Source organism: Bos indicus, chromosome 9 (assembly GCF_029378745.1).
Source record: "Bos indicus isolate NIAB-ARS_2022 breed Sahiwal x Tharparkar chromosome 9, NIAB-ARS_B.indTharparkar_mat_pri_1.0, whole genome shotgun sequence".
In the NCBI taxonomy this organism is placed as follows: Eukaryota; Metazoa; Chordata; class Mammalia; order Artiodactyla; family Bovidae; genus Bos; species Bos indicus.
In genome coordinates this window covers 88338312-88353720 of record NC_091768.1, presented here as the reverse complement: position 1 = coordinate 88353720, position 15409 = coordinate 88338312, and the positions used below count along the sequence as shown (strand labels likewise).

The following is a 15409-nucleotide window of genomic DNA, read 5'->3' as shown; positions in this document are numbered from 1 at the left end:
GGATGAACCCAGAGATTATTATCATACTGAGTGGATTTAGTCATATAGAGATAGGAAAATGTCATATGATATAACTTGTCCACAGAATCTAAAACAAATGAAACAAATACAAGACAGAAACAGACTCACAGACTTAGTGAACAAACTGATGTTTACTAGAGTGTAAGGGGCATTTGGGCAGTTTGGGATTGACATGTACATGCCGCTATACTTAAAATGGATAACCAACATGGATCTGCTGTATAGTACTGGGAACTCTGCTCAATATACTGTAACAATCTAACTGGGGAAAGAATTTGAAAAAGAATAGATTCATATGTGTGTGTATATAAATATACATATGTATATATATATACACATATAAAACTGAATCACTTTGTTGTACACCTGAAACTAACACAACATTGTTAACCAACTATACTCCAGTATAAAAAAAAAAGTTAAAAATAAACAAAATAAAAAAATCAAAATAGGCTAGGTTGGTTTTCTAGCTCTATGTCCTAGAGCAGAGGGCTTTCTACACTGTTTCCTCCGTGCAAACAATGTGCATACATTTTGCATCTTACCCGCCTCAGAGCTGCTGAGAGGATGAAAGGAGACAATGCATGTGCAGGAGATTTACAAACGTGATCTACCAAAGGGACAGGCATGAGCACCATCAGCTAGAATCGTGTCCCCTCTGATGGCTCACCTGTCATCATCACCCTGACTCAGGTTTACTTTAGTCACGTCTGATTTCCTTGTTCAGCAAACACCAAAGAGAGAAGCACAGAGAACAATTCAGGCATATAAAGACCTGTCTTCCATCTTTTGCAGCTGAGGTCCCTTCTTGTTGACACTGGGGGCTACTACCGTCTCGTCTTCCTTTAAATTAGGAGACACAGGAAGCTTTAAACTCCAAGGAGTAGAAAACCCTTCCTGCCTGGACTGTGCCACAATGCCACAAATCAAGACCTGAAAAGCAGGGCTCTGTTCTGGCAGGAGGGAATGTAGCTAAATGCCTGGGGCTTGGAGTCAGAGGAGCCCAGACTTATATAAAGCGATAATGCACATAAAGCTCTATGGCCTCTGGCATGGACAAGCACTAGATAAACAGTCATTATAGTCAACACACAGCCAAACCACCAGAAAGCTGAGGCCAGGGCCTCCCAATGCTAGGCCTGATTCTTCTTCCCGGGTTACTGAACCATCAGGGAGCTCTGGGTGGAGAAGCCACTCATGGTTGCTCGGACTATTACCCTCAGAGCTGCTAAATGAAGCCTGTTCCAACATCAGCACGTTACTAATGCACATGCAGATTCTAAATTCTCTAATCCCATTTCCTAATGCCATTCTTCTATTTTCTTTTTATTGTATTTATTTTATCTAGACAGTGTTTCTCAACCATGGCTGCACATCTCTTGTTGTTCAGTTGCTAAGTCACGTCCAACTCTTTGTGACCCCAGGGACTCCAGTAGCATGCCTGGCTCCTTCTGTCCTCCACTGTCTCCCGGAGTTTGCTCAAATTCATGTCCGTTGAGTCGGTGATGCTATCTATCTCATCCTCTGTTGCCTCCTTCTCCTTTTGTCTTCAATCTTTCCCAGCATCTGAAGACCTTTTAAAAAATCTTGATGCCCTGGTCCCACCACAGACCCATTAATTAGAACTTTTGGGGGCAGAAGTCATCATATTAAAAACAAAGCAAAGCACAATCCTTCCCAGGGGATTCCAATGTGTAACCGGGGTTCAGAACCACTGTCTTAGAACATACAAATTGGTTTTCAAAGTCTACTGAGTCCAACGAAAGAGATGTTGCAGCATTGGCTTTTTTTTCATATTCCAGGCTTTCAAAATTAAGGGATAGGTTGATAATTTAAACATGTCTCCCAGAGGCCAGGCTTGGGCTAGGTGTTCGGGATCCACATGGACATTAGGGAAAGCCAAGGAGATGTGGATCCTACCCTCAAGGACCTCACATACACTAACTTCAGTATTATAATTTACACTCTGGTTGAGTGATCCCATGATGGGGCATTATAGAACTCTCTAAGGAGGTTTTACTGTAACTCCGGGCTTCCCAGGTGGTACCAGTGGCAAAGAATCTGCCTGCCAATGCAGGGGACACAAGAGATACAGGTTTGATCCCTGGGTCAGGAAGATCCCCTGAAGGAGGGCATGGCAATCCACTGCAGTATTCTTGCCTGGAGAATTCCCATGGACAGAGGAGCCTGGGGGCTATAGTCCATGGGGTTGCACAGACTCAGACACGACTGAAGCAACTTAGCACACAGGCAAGCAATAAACCCTATAGAGATAGGAAGATATGAACAAGACTTGAAATGAGGGAGGGCATTATGTCCCAATAAACCCACTATAAGTTGAAAATGTCCAAACTCAGAAATGCATTAATGACTTCCCTGGTGGTCCAGGGGTTAAGAATCTGTCAATTTAAGGGACACAGCTTTGATTCCTGGTTTGGGAAGATTTCACATGCCACGGGGAAACTAAGCCTGTGTGCCACAACAACTAAGCCATGCTCTAGAGGCCGTGCTCAGCATCAAGAGAAGTCCCTGCAACTAGAGAGTGGCCCCTGATCACTGCAACTAGAGAAAGCCTACAAGCGGCAATGAAGATGCAGCCAATCCAAAAATAAATACAAAATTTTAAAGATGCGTTAAAAATACACTTGATCAACTGAACACAAAAGCCTCACCTCACCTACCTTCAATGTGTTCAGAACACTTACACGAGCCTCCAGCTGGGCAAAACTATCCAATACAGAGCCTCTTTGGTAATAAAATGTTGACTGTCTCATGCAATGTATTGAATACTGTACTAAAAGTGAAAACAGAATGCTGTAAGTGTATTGGTTCTTTACCATTGTGATCGTTTGTCTGACTGAGAGGTGTAGCTCACTCCCTGGGGAGGAGTGGAGGAAATAAAAATTCAAAATTTGAAATATGGTTTCTACTGAACAGATCTTGTTTTTGCACCATTGTAAAGTAAAAAAAAAAAAAAATTAAAAATCACGAGTTGAAACATCTTAAGTCGGGGACCATCTGTATCCTATCTAAAATTCTCCAAAGAATATAGACATGACCCAGTTGGCATGCAAACCCAGATATGTTGGAAACTAGAGTCTGTGCTCTTTACCTGCCTATTACCTGGTCTTCCAAGAGGTACTAACAGTATAATAACTGATAAGCTCACTCCATCCTCTTCAGCTCCCTGTCTGTCTTATTTCCTATGGTACTTTTCTAAGCCCCGTGCCTGCTACACAGTAGGAACTCAATAGATGTCTGAATTAAATTAAGTACTATAAATTTAAATTATTAATTTGCATTAATATCTGTTATGATTAAAGTATTTATTGTGTGTTTACTCTCTTGCCCACTCCTTAGGCAGAGAAAAGATTTTAGAAAATCCAGTGGGAGTGGAGATGCTGGGGACTGAGGCAGGATATATTTTTGGATGCCCTGTTCACCTGCCATTGTGGAACGAAGATGCCTCTGTTCTGTCATGGCGAATAGGTCTCTTCTCTGAGCCAGGAGGATAGAATGGGATGGGATTCTGAATTAATCTGAGACTCATACACAAACAAGGATGTTTCCAAGTAGAAAACTTCATGGCATGATAGCTCACAGAAATTGATGAAGTGGAATCAGGATTTCTGTTAAGTTTTCTGAGGCCACCTTCATTTGAGAAAAACTCATAATGTTCTTAAGTGAGAACGATCTTCTGAGTATTAACTTACCTATTAAAGTGGTAGATATCCTGTATGTTTCCAAAAAGGGCTGATCTTTCATCTGTCCCCAGAGGAAGTTTCGTTTGGTCCCTGATACAGTCAAGGTAATCCTGTGAAATCAACAAGAGAGATGTCATAAATACTCCTGTTCTTTTCCAAGGCATCTTTAGTTATGTGTGGTGAACCTCTCATATCCATTTCAAGTAATTATTATGCTAATGTGCTCATTAACTCTATGATGAGAATACAGAATCTCTTTTATTAATAATGATAATATTTCCATATTTATAGAGCAGGGAGTTTGAGCAAGGAGAAAGGGTGTATATACATTAAAATGTGCGTGTGTGTGTGTGTGTGTGCGTGCGCTCAGTAGTGTCCGACTCTTTGTGACCTCCATGGACTGTAGCCCACCAGGCTCCTCTGTCCATGGAATTCTCCAGGCAAGAAGACTGGAGTGGGTTGCCATGCCCTCCTCCAGGGGATCTTCCTGACCTAGGGATCAAACCCCGGTCTCCTGCATTGCAGCAGAGTCTTTATTGTCTGAGCCACCAGGGAAGCCCTTTATTAACATATCTACACCTAAAATGTATTAGATCGTCCCTAGATGGATAACATAATGACCATGGTTACCAATAAAGTCAGACTTCTGGCATAACAACATTGCCTGCTGTCCCCTCAACTGATTTATTAATATATGATAAAAAGATACTGCAAAATTCATACAATGGGAAGCCAGGAATAAAATTGTGAAATGCAAAGAAATTGTTTCAAACATCACCTTTTTAAGTCAGAAAGCTGTTGTGAAACTATAGAACTAAATGCATCCTCAAATGCTAGTTTAAAAAATGCTTTCTCAACATTATATGTTTTTTAAAATAAACATATACTTCACTCATCCTATCTAATAGACCATGTTAAGGAGCTATGGACTGCATTGAAATGATTTTATCCATTTTAACATGGCAACAACTCCCAGCTGAGCTAACGTGGCGTGGGCTCAGGCCCACAGTGGGTTAAATGGATGTGGCTTAGAAGCTATTTGAACTGCTGAGAGAGGGGAAAACTGTTCTCCATGCTGTGTGCTGAGTCCCTGAGTGTCCCCCTTGTCCCAGCCAGACTTGAAAAGAGAACTCTGTAGGAGGCAAGAAAACAATAAAGAAAAAAGTGAAAACAGCTGAAATAACGTAAAATCAAAAATAAATAGTCCCCCACCCTGGGCTGAACAATGCAGGATGGTTCTCCACCAGATGTCACCCGGAGCTCTGCAGCTCCTGGGGAAGTCTCGGCAGGGGGGGCTAGTCAGCCAGACCCTGAAAATCCCAGCCCTGGACTGCATTCCAATGGCCAGTCACAAACACAACAGTGTTCAGGCACAACTAGTGAAAGGAGAAGCTGAAATGTGAGAAGCGTAAGATAATTGTTGCTTTTGTCTTTTAATAACCACAGCCTCCCTCTCCTGCCCTTCATGCTCCTCAAATGAAAACCAGACAGGGCTTCATCAGGAACTGTCTCCCTAGCATGGTTCACAGACTGCGTCAAATAACTAACCATTCTGGTTCTTAAAATCATGGTCGTGCAGGAACTGACGTTCATAAGCCTTTTTATGTTTTAACAAGCTTGATGGTGACATCTTTTCTTCTTCAGAAAGTGGTCATCTCAATAAGAAATTAGACTCGCAAGGTTTAAGTGTGTAATTGCCATCAGAACCCCACAAGAGCAAGACCCGGCCTCCTTACTTTTACGACTGGAACGATTATAGGGAGCTTCAGTACCTGTACAGGCTCCAGAGATAATGCCCAAATAAAAAATTGTAAAGAAGGCTAGAGTTGAAGGAAGAGGGCATTTTGAGCAAGTATGAATCAAAGTGAGGTGTCCTCAAAAAAACAAATACGTGTGTTTCTTGACAGTTTCATAAAATTACATGTGGTCCGAAGAGATGGGATGCTAACAGCTAACTGCATTGAGTGCTTATATTTGATAGCTTCTTAATACTTTGATTAACATGTTAAAAGGGCACATCAGGTGGTCCAGTGGTTAAGACTGTGTCACCAATGTAGGGGTGGTGAAGGTTCCATCCCTGGTCGGGGAACTAGGATCCTACACACTGCAAAGAGTGTTAAAAATTTTTTAAAAATAAATGAGCCTTGAAAGTGAAAGTGAAGTTTGCTCAGTCGTGTCTGACTCTTTGCGACCCCTCGGACTGTGGTCTACCAGGCTCCTCTGTCCATGGGATTTTCCAGGCAATAGTACTGGAGTGGATTGCTATTTCCTTCTCCAAATGAGCCTTAAAAAATAAATAAAAAGACACAACATATGCAAAATTAAGAAGGTAAACCAGAAGGTTGCAGATGAGTATGAAATTAAAAAAGTTAAATGGAAGATATTGGCAGGCATGACCCACACCCAATAGCAGCATGAAGGCTGGGACAAAGATGATGCGGGGATGCCAGATTCACCTGAATGGCTGCAACGGGGTTTAAGGAGAAAAGGAAGAATCCTTTTTCTCACTTCAAGTGTGAAGCTGGCTCATTGTGCAGAAACCCAGTACTAAATTCTTCATGTCAAGGAAGGACCAAGTTGAGGGAGTTGAAGAATTTCATCTGGGGTGAGAGACAAAGAACCGTGGCCCACTTCAAACAGGGGATGGCCCATCTCCAGATGAAAGAGTTTCAAAACCCCAGAGCCCCTGGTAGAGGAACTAGATTTTAAAAGCTGCTTGCTTTCTGACCTCATTGAGAAATAGATCGTTAGGGAGTCCAAAGTTTCGCAGGCCACTCCAGAAAACAGATCAAAGCCATAGGGCCACAACGTGTTCCCCCACTGATCATAACTAAGTCTTTTAAATGTGATACTTTAACCCCAAACCAGTTACTGGAAACTACTGTAGCAGGCACCACATTAGCAGCTGTAAGCATCTGAAGCCAAAATGAGAGGTTTGGAGCTCGGTGATAATAATAGCTCATTCTGTGCTCAAATGACAGGGTAGAGACACCAATGAAATTTATTAGAGCCTGTCACGCTGCTTATTAATTTTATTGGCTTGATGTCAGCACCTATGGTTACCCTACAGTTAAAAATGATCAATTTAAAACTTTTGCACTGAAAATAATTATTCTCCAAGAGGATCAAAGAAGTCACTCAATGCTGAGGAGGGTAGGATGAGATACACACACAAAAAACAGCTTTACACCATCTGAAAAAGGTTTTATTATAGCACTATGAATTTTGCCTAAAGTATTTCTTTTCTAATCGACAGTTCCACCATTGTAAAATTTGTACATGTGTGCCCTCTTCTCGATAACTTTTTCATTTCTGTGATGTCTGTTATAGAAAATATCCAAGTAAAGTTGAACTCAGTGCTAACTGAAGTGTGGTTAAAGGGACAGCAATCAGTTTGCAAACTACTTCTGATCTACAACAAGGTAAGTGCAGAAGTTGAGACTAAGCCTGGGTAGACTTCTATAGCATTTTGACAGAATGATACTTTTTTGAATCTAATGAAAATTCAGGCTTGTATTTAGCATATCTGATATCTTCTATTTTGTTTTTCTAGTAATTCTTTTTTTGTGTGTGTGGTGTTTTACAAAAATGTCAGTGTGTGGCCGATAGGAACACACACACACAGACACACACACACACTCCCAGGCAGTTTGAGAAGGTCTGGTTTAGACAACAGCCCAGCAGAGATGCTGGAGAAAGGATGTTTCCAGAACTGGGACAGAATTCAAACTCAATGTCCTCAGAAGCTCGCTTTATTTACGATGCCCTGAGAGAATTAAGTTAATGTCCCTGCACCTAGCCCCCCACTTTCCCTCTAAAATAATGCTTAATATGTTTAAAAATTACAAACTGTTTAACATGAAAATGAAATTAAACCACAAGAAGAAAAAAATTTATTTAGATCAGCATCTAATTTTTCTACTATTTCTCTCTCCTGAAGATAGTCATATCATAGAAATAAAATGAAGAAAAGGTTCTGTTCATAAATCCTTTTGTTTGAGTTTCAAAATTTCATCTCTTTGGCTTACTCTTTTTGGTCTAGTTTTTGTGTTAGCATTTCCAAATTCCAAGCCCTTTGATATAATGCCTATGTAAGATTATTGGTCTTTATTTTGCAGGAAGCATCTTTTTCAGTTTTTCCAACACCTCCACCTTTTCTAGAAAGTAATCATTTGTTTATAGAAAACCTGCCCGCAAGTTTCATGTATTACTTTGGGATGATGTTGATACGACAATAACTTACATTTGTATGTCAATTTACAGTTTAAAAGCACATTCACATTTATTCATACAAATACTACCCCCCCACCCCCTGCCTCTTTTTGAGGTCATAAGAATGCATGTCAAATTCTGTTTTACAAGTTAGGAATTAAATAAAATGAATAAAACATGATCCCTTCCCCCAAGGAGCTCCCTGTGTAGTTGAAAGACAAATGTAAACAAGTAAATACAATACCGTGTTTAGGCAGCATGACTGATAAATATTCAGCACGTGGGAGACGGTGTGGGGGGGCGCTGTGCAGAAGAGGAAGTGGGCAATTCCAGGGCAGGGAAGTTTCTAGAGGAGGTGGTAACGGTGGAGCTGAGCCTTTAAGGATGACTGATAATTAGAACGGAGAGAAACCTGGAGGAGACCCAATATCCAGGAAGACAGAGCAGAGTAAAGGGGCACAGGGTAGCGAAATGCAGGTGCAGCTAGCACACTAAAAGGAGCTGAGGGGCTTCCCTGGGATTCCAGTAGTTACAACTCTGCCCTTCACTGCAGCTGGCACGGGGTTGGATGCCTGGTCAGGGAACTAAGATCCTTTATGCCGCATGAAATGCGCCCCCCCCCCCAAAAAAAAATAAACCAATGAAAGGAGCACAGATGGGCTGAGCGAACAGGGCATGAACAGCGCACATGCACGGAGCCGGGACGTGGGGCTGCAAAGTGAGAACTGCTAGAGTCAGGACAGGCTTGATCACAGAGAGCCTTCCATGCTCTGTAGGTAGAGGCAACTAGGAAGGATGCCATGAGACCAGTGGTCACTCCAGCATCAGAAAAAGGAACATTAGCTATAACTGCCAGTGCCACACATATATCCACCCATCTGTCCAGGCCATCTATCATCTGTCCCAGCATGCATCCATGAACCGGCTGATGGGAGGTGCAGGGAATGAGAAGACAGAGGGAGGACACCTCGAATGACAGGAGGGCAGAAAAGGCAAAGGTGAGCACAGGAGAAGATAGCTGGTGACCACAGAGCCAAGGTGAAGGGCCAAGATGAAAGGCAGAGGACAGGAAGATAAACACCTCTCCCAGGAAGCCTGGGCAGGGGGCACTCTCTATCTAACCAAGTTAACACTGCTCAGTTTTATTTTATGCTGTAGAAAACAGAATTCTAACAAGTCAGAGCACAGGAAATAAAAAGTTCCCTCTTCCTTCTCAAGGGCCTGCCCGTCTCTCTCCAGAGATAACTCTGATTAAAGATGTGGTGTGCATGCTTCTGGGTTATGTTCTGGGGCATAATTATATCTGAAAAAATTATATCTGGAAAAAATGCTATGCTTGATTCACAGCTTTGTTTCTCCATTCAGTATACATAAACATACATAACTCCTATATGTAAACATAGTTCCTTTTCATTCTTTATAACAGCTGCATTGTATTCCACTCAGTAGCTTTATTATAATGTACCTAGTTAATAAAGATTTTGGGAGCGGCACAGACCTATGTGGTAGTAACTGTGAGAGGGCATTCAGAAATGAATGGGATAGGACCCCTGTCCCTCCAGGGGCTCACGCGAGAGTAAAAGAGAAAGAAAGAAATCTCAGTCTAACAACTTAAGTGTTAGAAGATGTACAAATGGCTGTGAGAGTATAGAAGAATACATTTTCAAATGAAAGAAACCTTTTATCTTTCTTCCAAATAAACCACCAAATGGGGTTTACAGTAAAAGTTCCTGCTGCAGCCTACAGATAAAGCATCAGAAGTCTAATCTTCAAGTTAATCTCTTTTCTTCCTCGAGTGAGGAAGATATAGCTAAAGAAACGGGAGTCGGGGTGGGGGGCGTGTCTCTGGCCACCCCGTTAGACTGGGAACAAAAGCTCCAACTGTGGGAACAATGTGGTTCCTGAATCGATAGAACTCCCCTCCCCCTAGAGAACTGTACTGAAAAGACAATATATCATCAACAGGACTTCGTTGCAGAGAATGGGGGAGGGGAAGGAGGAGGACCAGGGGGAAAGAGAAGAGAAAAAGAGGAGGAAAGAAAAGAGGCAGGAAGAGAAAGAGGGAAGAAAGTGTGAAAGGGGAGGAAAAAAGAGAAAGAAGAGAGAAACACACAAGCAAGTGCAGGACTGAAACCCAGATGAATTTCCAGTTAAAAGGAGCTTCTGTTCCTGATATCAGTTTTCATTCGTTTTCCTAATTAATGGTATAGAGGCTGATCTTAATTGGCCATATGTGGAAGTCAGGATTAATGCTCTGAGATATTTGAGTAAAAGAAGAATTAAAAAAAAAAACATGGAACTTTCAGCCTCATTTACCTTCTATAATAGTTTCAGTACCTAAGACATCAGTAAAAAATGTTGGGAATGGCCTTCATGCTGAGTGATGACAAATGACACCTGAGACAGCTCAGTGCCCTCTATTGTTTCACTTCTTCCTCCTGAAAGAAGCTGGGGGGGCAGGAGGCGCCCCTGGAGAGGGGAGAGGAGGACAGCTGGCCTTGCAAAGGGGGAGGCTCAGGCAGTTTGTCCAGAAACAGAAACTTGGGGGTGGGGTGGGGATGCAGGAGTTCCATTAAAAACAGTAGTACTGAGTAGTAAGAGCAAATACAGCCCTGGGGAATATTTGGTTGGTTTTCCTCTAGAACTGTAAGCAGAAAATACTTAATGAACTGGCAGCCTACACATGATAGAAGCAAGATATCAACAAACAGGATTCCCCTTTACATATCAAAGTCCTTAAAGCACATAGCGGCCCATCTTTGTCTACACTTCTGACAACCATTATAAAAATTGTCAGGGCTTCCTTGGTGGCTCAGTGGTAAAGAATCTGCCTGCCAATGCAGGAGATGCGGGTTCCATCCCTGATCTGGGAAGATCCCACACGCCTCGCAACAACTAAGCCTGTGTGCCTCAACTATCGAGCCCGTGCTCCAGAGCCTGGGAGCTGCACCTACTGAAGCCCGTGAACCCTGGAGCCCATTCTCTGCAACAACAGAGGCCACAGCAATGAGAAGCCTGCACATTGTAACTACAGACGGGCCCCTGCTCACTGCAGCTAGAGAAAAGCCCATGCAGCCATGACGACCCAGCACAGCCAAAAATAAATAAATAAATAAAATTTAAAATAATCAGTTGTCTTTATTTACTTCATATTGCTATCAGGATGAAGAATTTGATTGAATATAAGCAAATCTAAACATGTTACAATTAAGAAGCAGGGTACAAATTTAACACTAAAATTAATCTCTTCTATTACCCTTTAGTTATAACAAAAAAGAAAATTTCTTAGAAGAGTTCCTTCTGTAATAAATAGCAAAAAACCCCCCAAAACAAAAAACCCTTAATTTTCTATTGCTTTGTTAAATCTTTATTCTAAAAATTGTGCTTAGGGTTTCCAAGTTACATTGACAATTTTCTCATATGCTGCTGCTGCTGCTAAGTTGCTTCAGTTGTGTCCGACCCTGTGCAACCCCATAGACGGCAGCCCACCAGGCTCCCCCATCCCTGGGATTCTCCAGGCAAGAACACTGGAGTGGGTTGCCATTTCCTTCTCCAATGCTTGAAAGTGAAAAGTGAAAGTGAAGTCGTTCAGTCATGTCCGACTCTTAGCGACCCCATGGACTGCAGCCTACCAGGCTCCTCCGTCCATGGGAGTTTCCAGGCAAGAGTACTGGAGTGGGGTGCCATCACCTTCTCCTCTCATACACTAAAGCTCTTAAAACAAGAGAGGTGGACACACACCCATGAAGAGGTCCTGCTGTATGTTGAGATATCTTTCCATACTTATTTGAAACCTACCATTCCTTTTTTTCCTCTGTACTCTTTGATCATCATTTCTAGCTACCAAAAAAAGGAGCAAAGCATTTCTGGGATAATCTATGTGCTTACTGAACGTGCATAAATACAAAATATGTTCAAAATCTTTAAAATGGGCAACCAGAGAGTTTGCCAGGCTGCCTGCAGTAGGGCATGGCACTAGGGTCCTAGTGGGTGCTGACAAGACAGGGCAGAAAGTTTATTAACCACTCTCTTGAGTCCATCTAGTCAAGGCTATGGTTTTTCCAGTGGTCATGTATGGATGTGAAAGTTGGACTGTGAAGAAAGCTGAGCGCCGAAAAATTGATGCTTTTGAACTGTGGTGTTGGAGAAGACTCTTGAGAGTCCCTTGGACTGCAAAGAGATCCAACCAGTCCATCCTGAAGGAGATCAGCCCTGGGATTTCTTTGGAAGGAATGATGCTAAAGCTGAAACTCCAATTCTTTAGCCACCTCATTCGAAGAGTTGACTCATTGGAAAAGACTGATGCTGGGAAGGATTGGGGGCAGGAGGAGAAGGGGACGACAGAGGAGGGGATGGCTGGATGGCATCACCGGCTCAATGGACATGAGTTTGGGTGAACTCCGGGAGTTGGTGATGGACAGGGAGGCCTGGCGTGCTGCGATTCATGGGGTTGCAAAGAGTCGGACACGACTGAGCAACTGAACTGAACTGAGTCCTCTGGTCACCCTATTTTTTTGTTTTTCTTCTGACTCTTGTCGTGCTTTCCTTCTCACTGGGTTAACTTGACTTACCATTGTTGTTTAGTCACTAAGTTATGTCTAACTCTTTGTGCCCTCCATGGACTGTAGCCCACCAGATTCCTCTGGCCTTGGGATTTCCCAGGCAAGAATACCAGAGTGGGTTGCCATTTCCTACTCCAGGGGATCTTCCTGACCCAGGGATCAAACCCGAGTCTCTTATGTCTCCTGCATTGGCAGGTGGGTTCTTTACTGCTGAGCCCCCTGGAGGCCCCTTCCTTAGAATATACTCCTCCCCCCTTTCAGTCTCCAAGTAAGAAGGCTGACACAGATGCAATTAGATGTGACGGTAATCCTTCAGGAGGAAAAATGAAGAAAAGGCTGATGAGGTGACAGAGGGATGTGTGTCCTGGCAAAGCTTTAAGTACTGAAAATAAGAACCTGATTCATCTCAATTACAATCTCGGCACTGCTGCTGTAATTTGAAACATGGTAATTAAGAAAAATTAAATAAAGCCCAAGGGGCTCTGTGTATGGGAAAGAAAAAAAAAAAAGACCGGTAAGATAAATGTACATTATTAGATCATCTGAGGTTTAACTCCTCCTCACTGCTATTTACTACTACTGCTATTATTATCATCATTATTACTATTATTATCTGGTTTGGGGCTAGGTACTGAGCTCACTACTTTATATGCATTATCTCATTTAATCTTCATTGCAACCCCAGGAGGTGAGCCCCATTATTAATCCCATTTTGCTGGATGCTTAGAAAGGTTCAATTGGGATTTCCCTGGGGTCCAGTGGCTAAGACTCCACTCCCTATGCAGAGGGCCCAGGTTCCACTCCTGGTCAGGGAACTAGATCCCACTAAGAGTTCCACTGCTGCAGCTAAGACCTGGTACAGTCAAATAAATAATTTAAAAAAAAAGTGTTTAATTGCTCCCCAGAGAGTGAGTGACTTAGCTGCATTCAAACCTTCAAACCAGTACCAGCTGACTACAGCTTGGCCCCCAAAAGGGTTTTAGTTCTTAAACAGGTGGCTTAGTGTAAAGAATCCACCTCCCAGTGAAGGAGGCACAGGAGACCTGGGTTCAATCCCTGGGTCAGAAAGATCCCCTGGAGGAGGGCATGGCAACCCACTCCAGTATTCTTGCCTGGAGAACCCATGGACAGAGAAGCCTGGCGGGCAACAGTCCATGGGGTTGCAAAGAGTCAGACAAAACTGAGCACATACCCACGGTATCTTCAGAAGTAGGAGAAGTTTGCTGTTGACTTTAGGACCACATACAGTTTTTATTAGGTATGAGTTAGGAGCCTACTAAAATGATAGCTTTCACTGACTGCTGTGTACCAGGACTGTCAGGTACTGTATCTGAATTAATGTTAGTCCATTCACAGGATGGAATGGCTCAGCAGGTAAGGAATTCACCTGCTACAGAGGAGATACAGGAAAGCAGCTTTGATCCCTGGGTCCGGAAGATCCCCTGGAGGAGGAAAATGGCAACCCACTCCAGGACTTGCGCCTGAACAATCCCATGGACAGAGGAGCCTGGCAGGCTACAGTCCATAGCGTGGAAAAGGGTTGGACATGACTGAGCACATTCACAGGATGAACCCACTTGCTTCACATGTTCATCAGTCCACACCCCAGGCCTGGGCTTCCATCAGCCAAGCGTGCCAGCTCTCAGCCACGTGCCATTTTACTTTCAACACTGGCTCATGCTTCCCATCTTGCTCATAGGTGCTTTTCCTCTCCTTAGTGCAAGGTTCTCTACCCCTTCAAAGCATCCTGCTTCCCCTGCCAGTCTCCCCCAGGGTCGGTCATTTCACCCCTCTTGATTTGCATGACTTTAGCTCTCCCCTTAGGAACGCACTCCTTTACAAAGTCAATCATGTGGAAATGCTATAAATGAATTTTTCCTGTTCTCCCAGCACCATGCTACTTTTAAGTACATTAAGAAAAAAAAAAAAGTATACAATGGAGAGCCTGGAAAGCAGAGAGTTTAAAAGCTAAGGAGTCAGGAATCACTATAAAATGAAGATCAATCAGCAATGAAGAGACAAACAGCAGCTCTGAAAGCATGGCTTTTAGAGGAAAGGGTTGACGTGCTGACAGGAAATATACAACAAGGTGCAGCATCCGCATAGCAAAATTTCCTTACAAATGTGGGTAAGTGACCCTGGAAGGGGTTTTACTGCTTCACAGGGGAGCATGTACCATAGTCAGCTTATTAGAGTAACAAGCCTTTGACAACAGTCAGTCTGATATTTGTCCTCGGTGCTCTGACCAACTCCATGGAACTCACTTCGTACACCGATGGCTCGAAGGTTTCCACTAAATATCAAAAGGTGGCCATGGATTTGTCAGCAAAACATTTCCCGTTTGCAAGTAAAAAAAAAAAAACACCCATACCTCCCCTGAGTGCTTTTAATTCTAGAGCACCAGACATTTGGAAATAAGGACACCAAAGAATGGCCCATTAAAACAGATACAGTCTGTTTTGCCACATACACGTGACCAGCGAGTGTATGCTTGACCTAATGATGTGCAGGGCAGTAATTAACTAGATGATTTATTTAATGAGTTGGAGCACTTTTCAGTCTCGTACTGAGACAGGAACTGTGATATAGGTAATTTCCATAGCAATTGGTCTGTACACAGTAGGTGTTCAAATAGCGTTCACTTGATGGACAGAAAACAAGGCCTTAGACACAGAAGCCTAGTAAGATTTATGCTAATTTGCTTGGAACTCTAACCTTGGAACAAAATAAAGATTCAACCAAGCCCCCAAGACAGGGGTACCTGGACAATATTAATAGAAAGAGGAAAAAGCTGGAAGACATTACTCTTCCTCCCACTACTGAGTCACACAGTTTGATGATGACCCTGGAGGTCAAGCTATTCTACTTGAAAACTGCAGTACAAAGAGGCTGGATATTTTAAAGTACAGA

At 42.8% G+C, this 15409-nt stretch overlaps 1 protein-coding gene across 7 annotated transcripts in view; it reads right to left on the bottom strand.

Annotated features, from left to right (window-relative positions):
* PLEKHG1 (pleckstrin homology and RhoGEF domain containing G1) overlaps window positions 1-15409 on the bottom strand; it is a 248994-nt gene that overhangs the window by 71363 nt on the left and 162222 nt on the right. For all 7 annotated transcript variants that reach the window (XM_070796369.1, XM_019967594.2, XM_070796368.1 and 4 more), the window contains one exon: window positions 3735-3835. In XM_070796369.1, the coding sequence (XP_070652470.1) occupies window positions 3735-3835 (101 nt within the window). The remainder of the gene's footprint in view (window positions 1-3734; window positions 3836-15409) is intronic.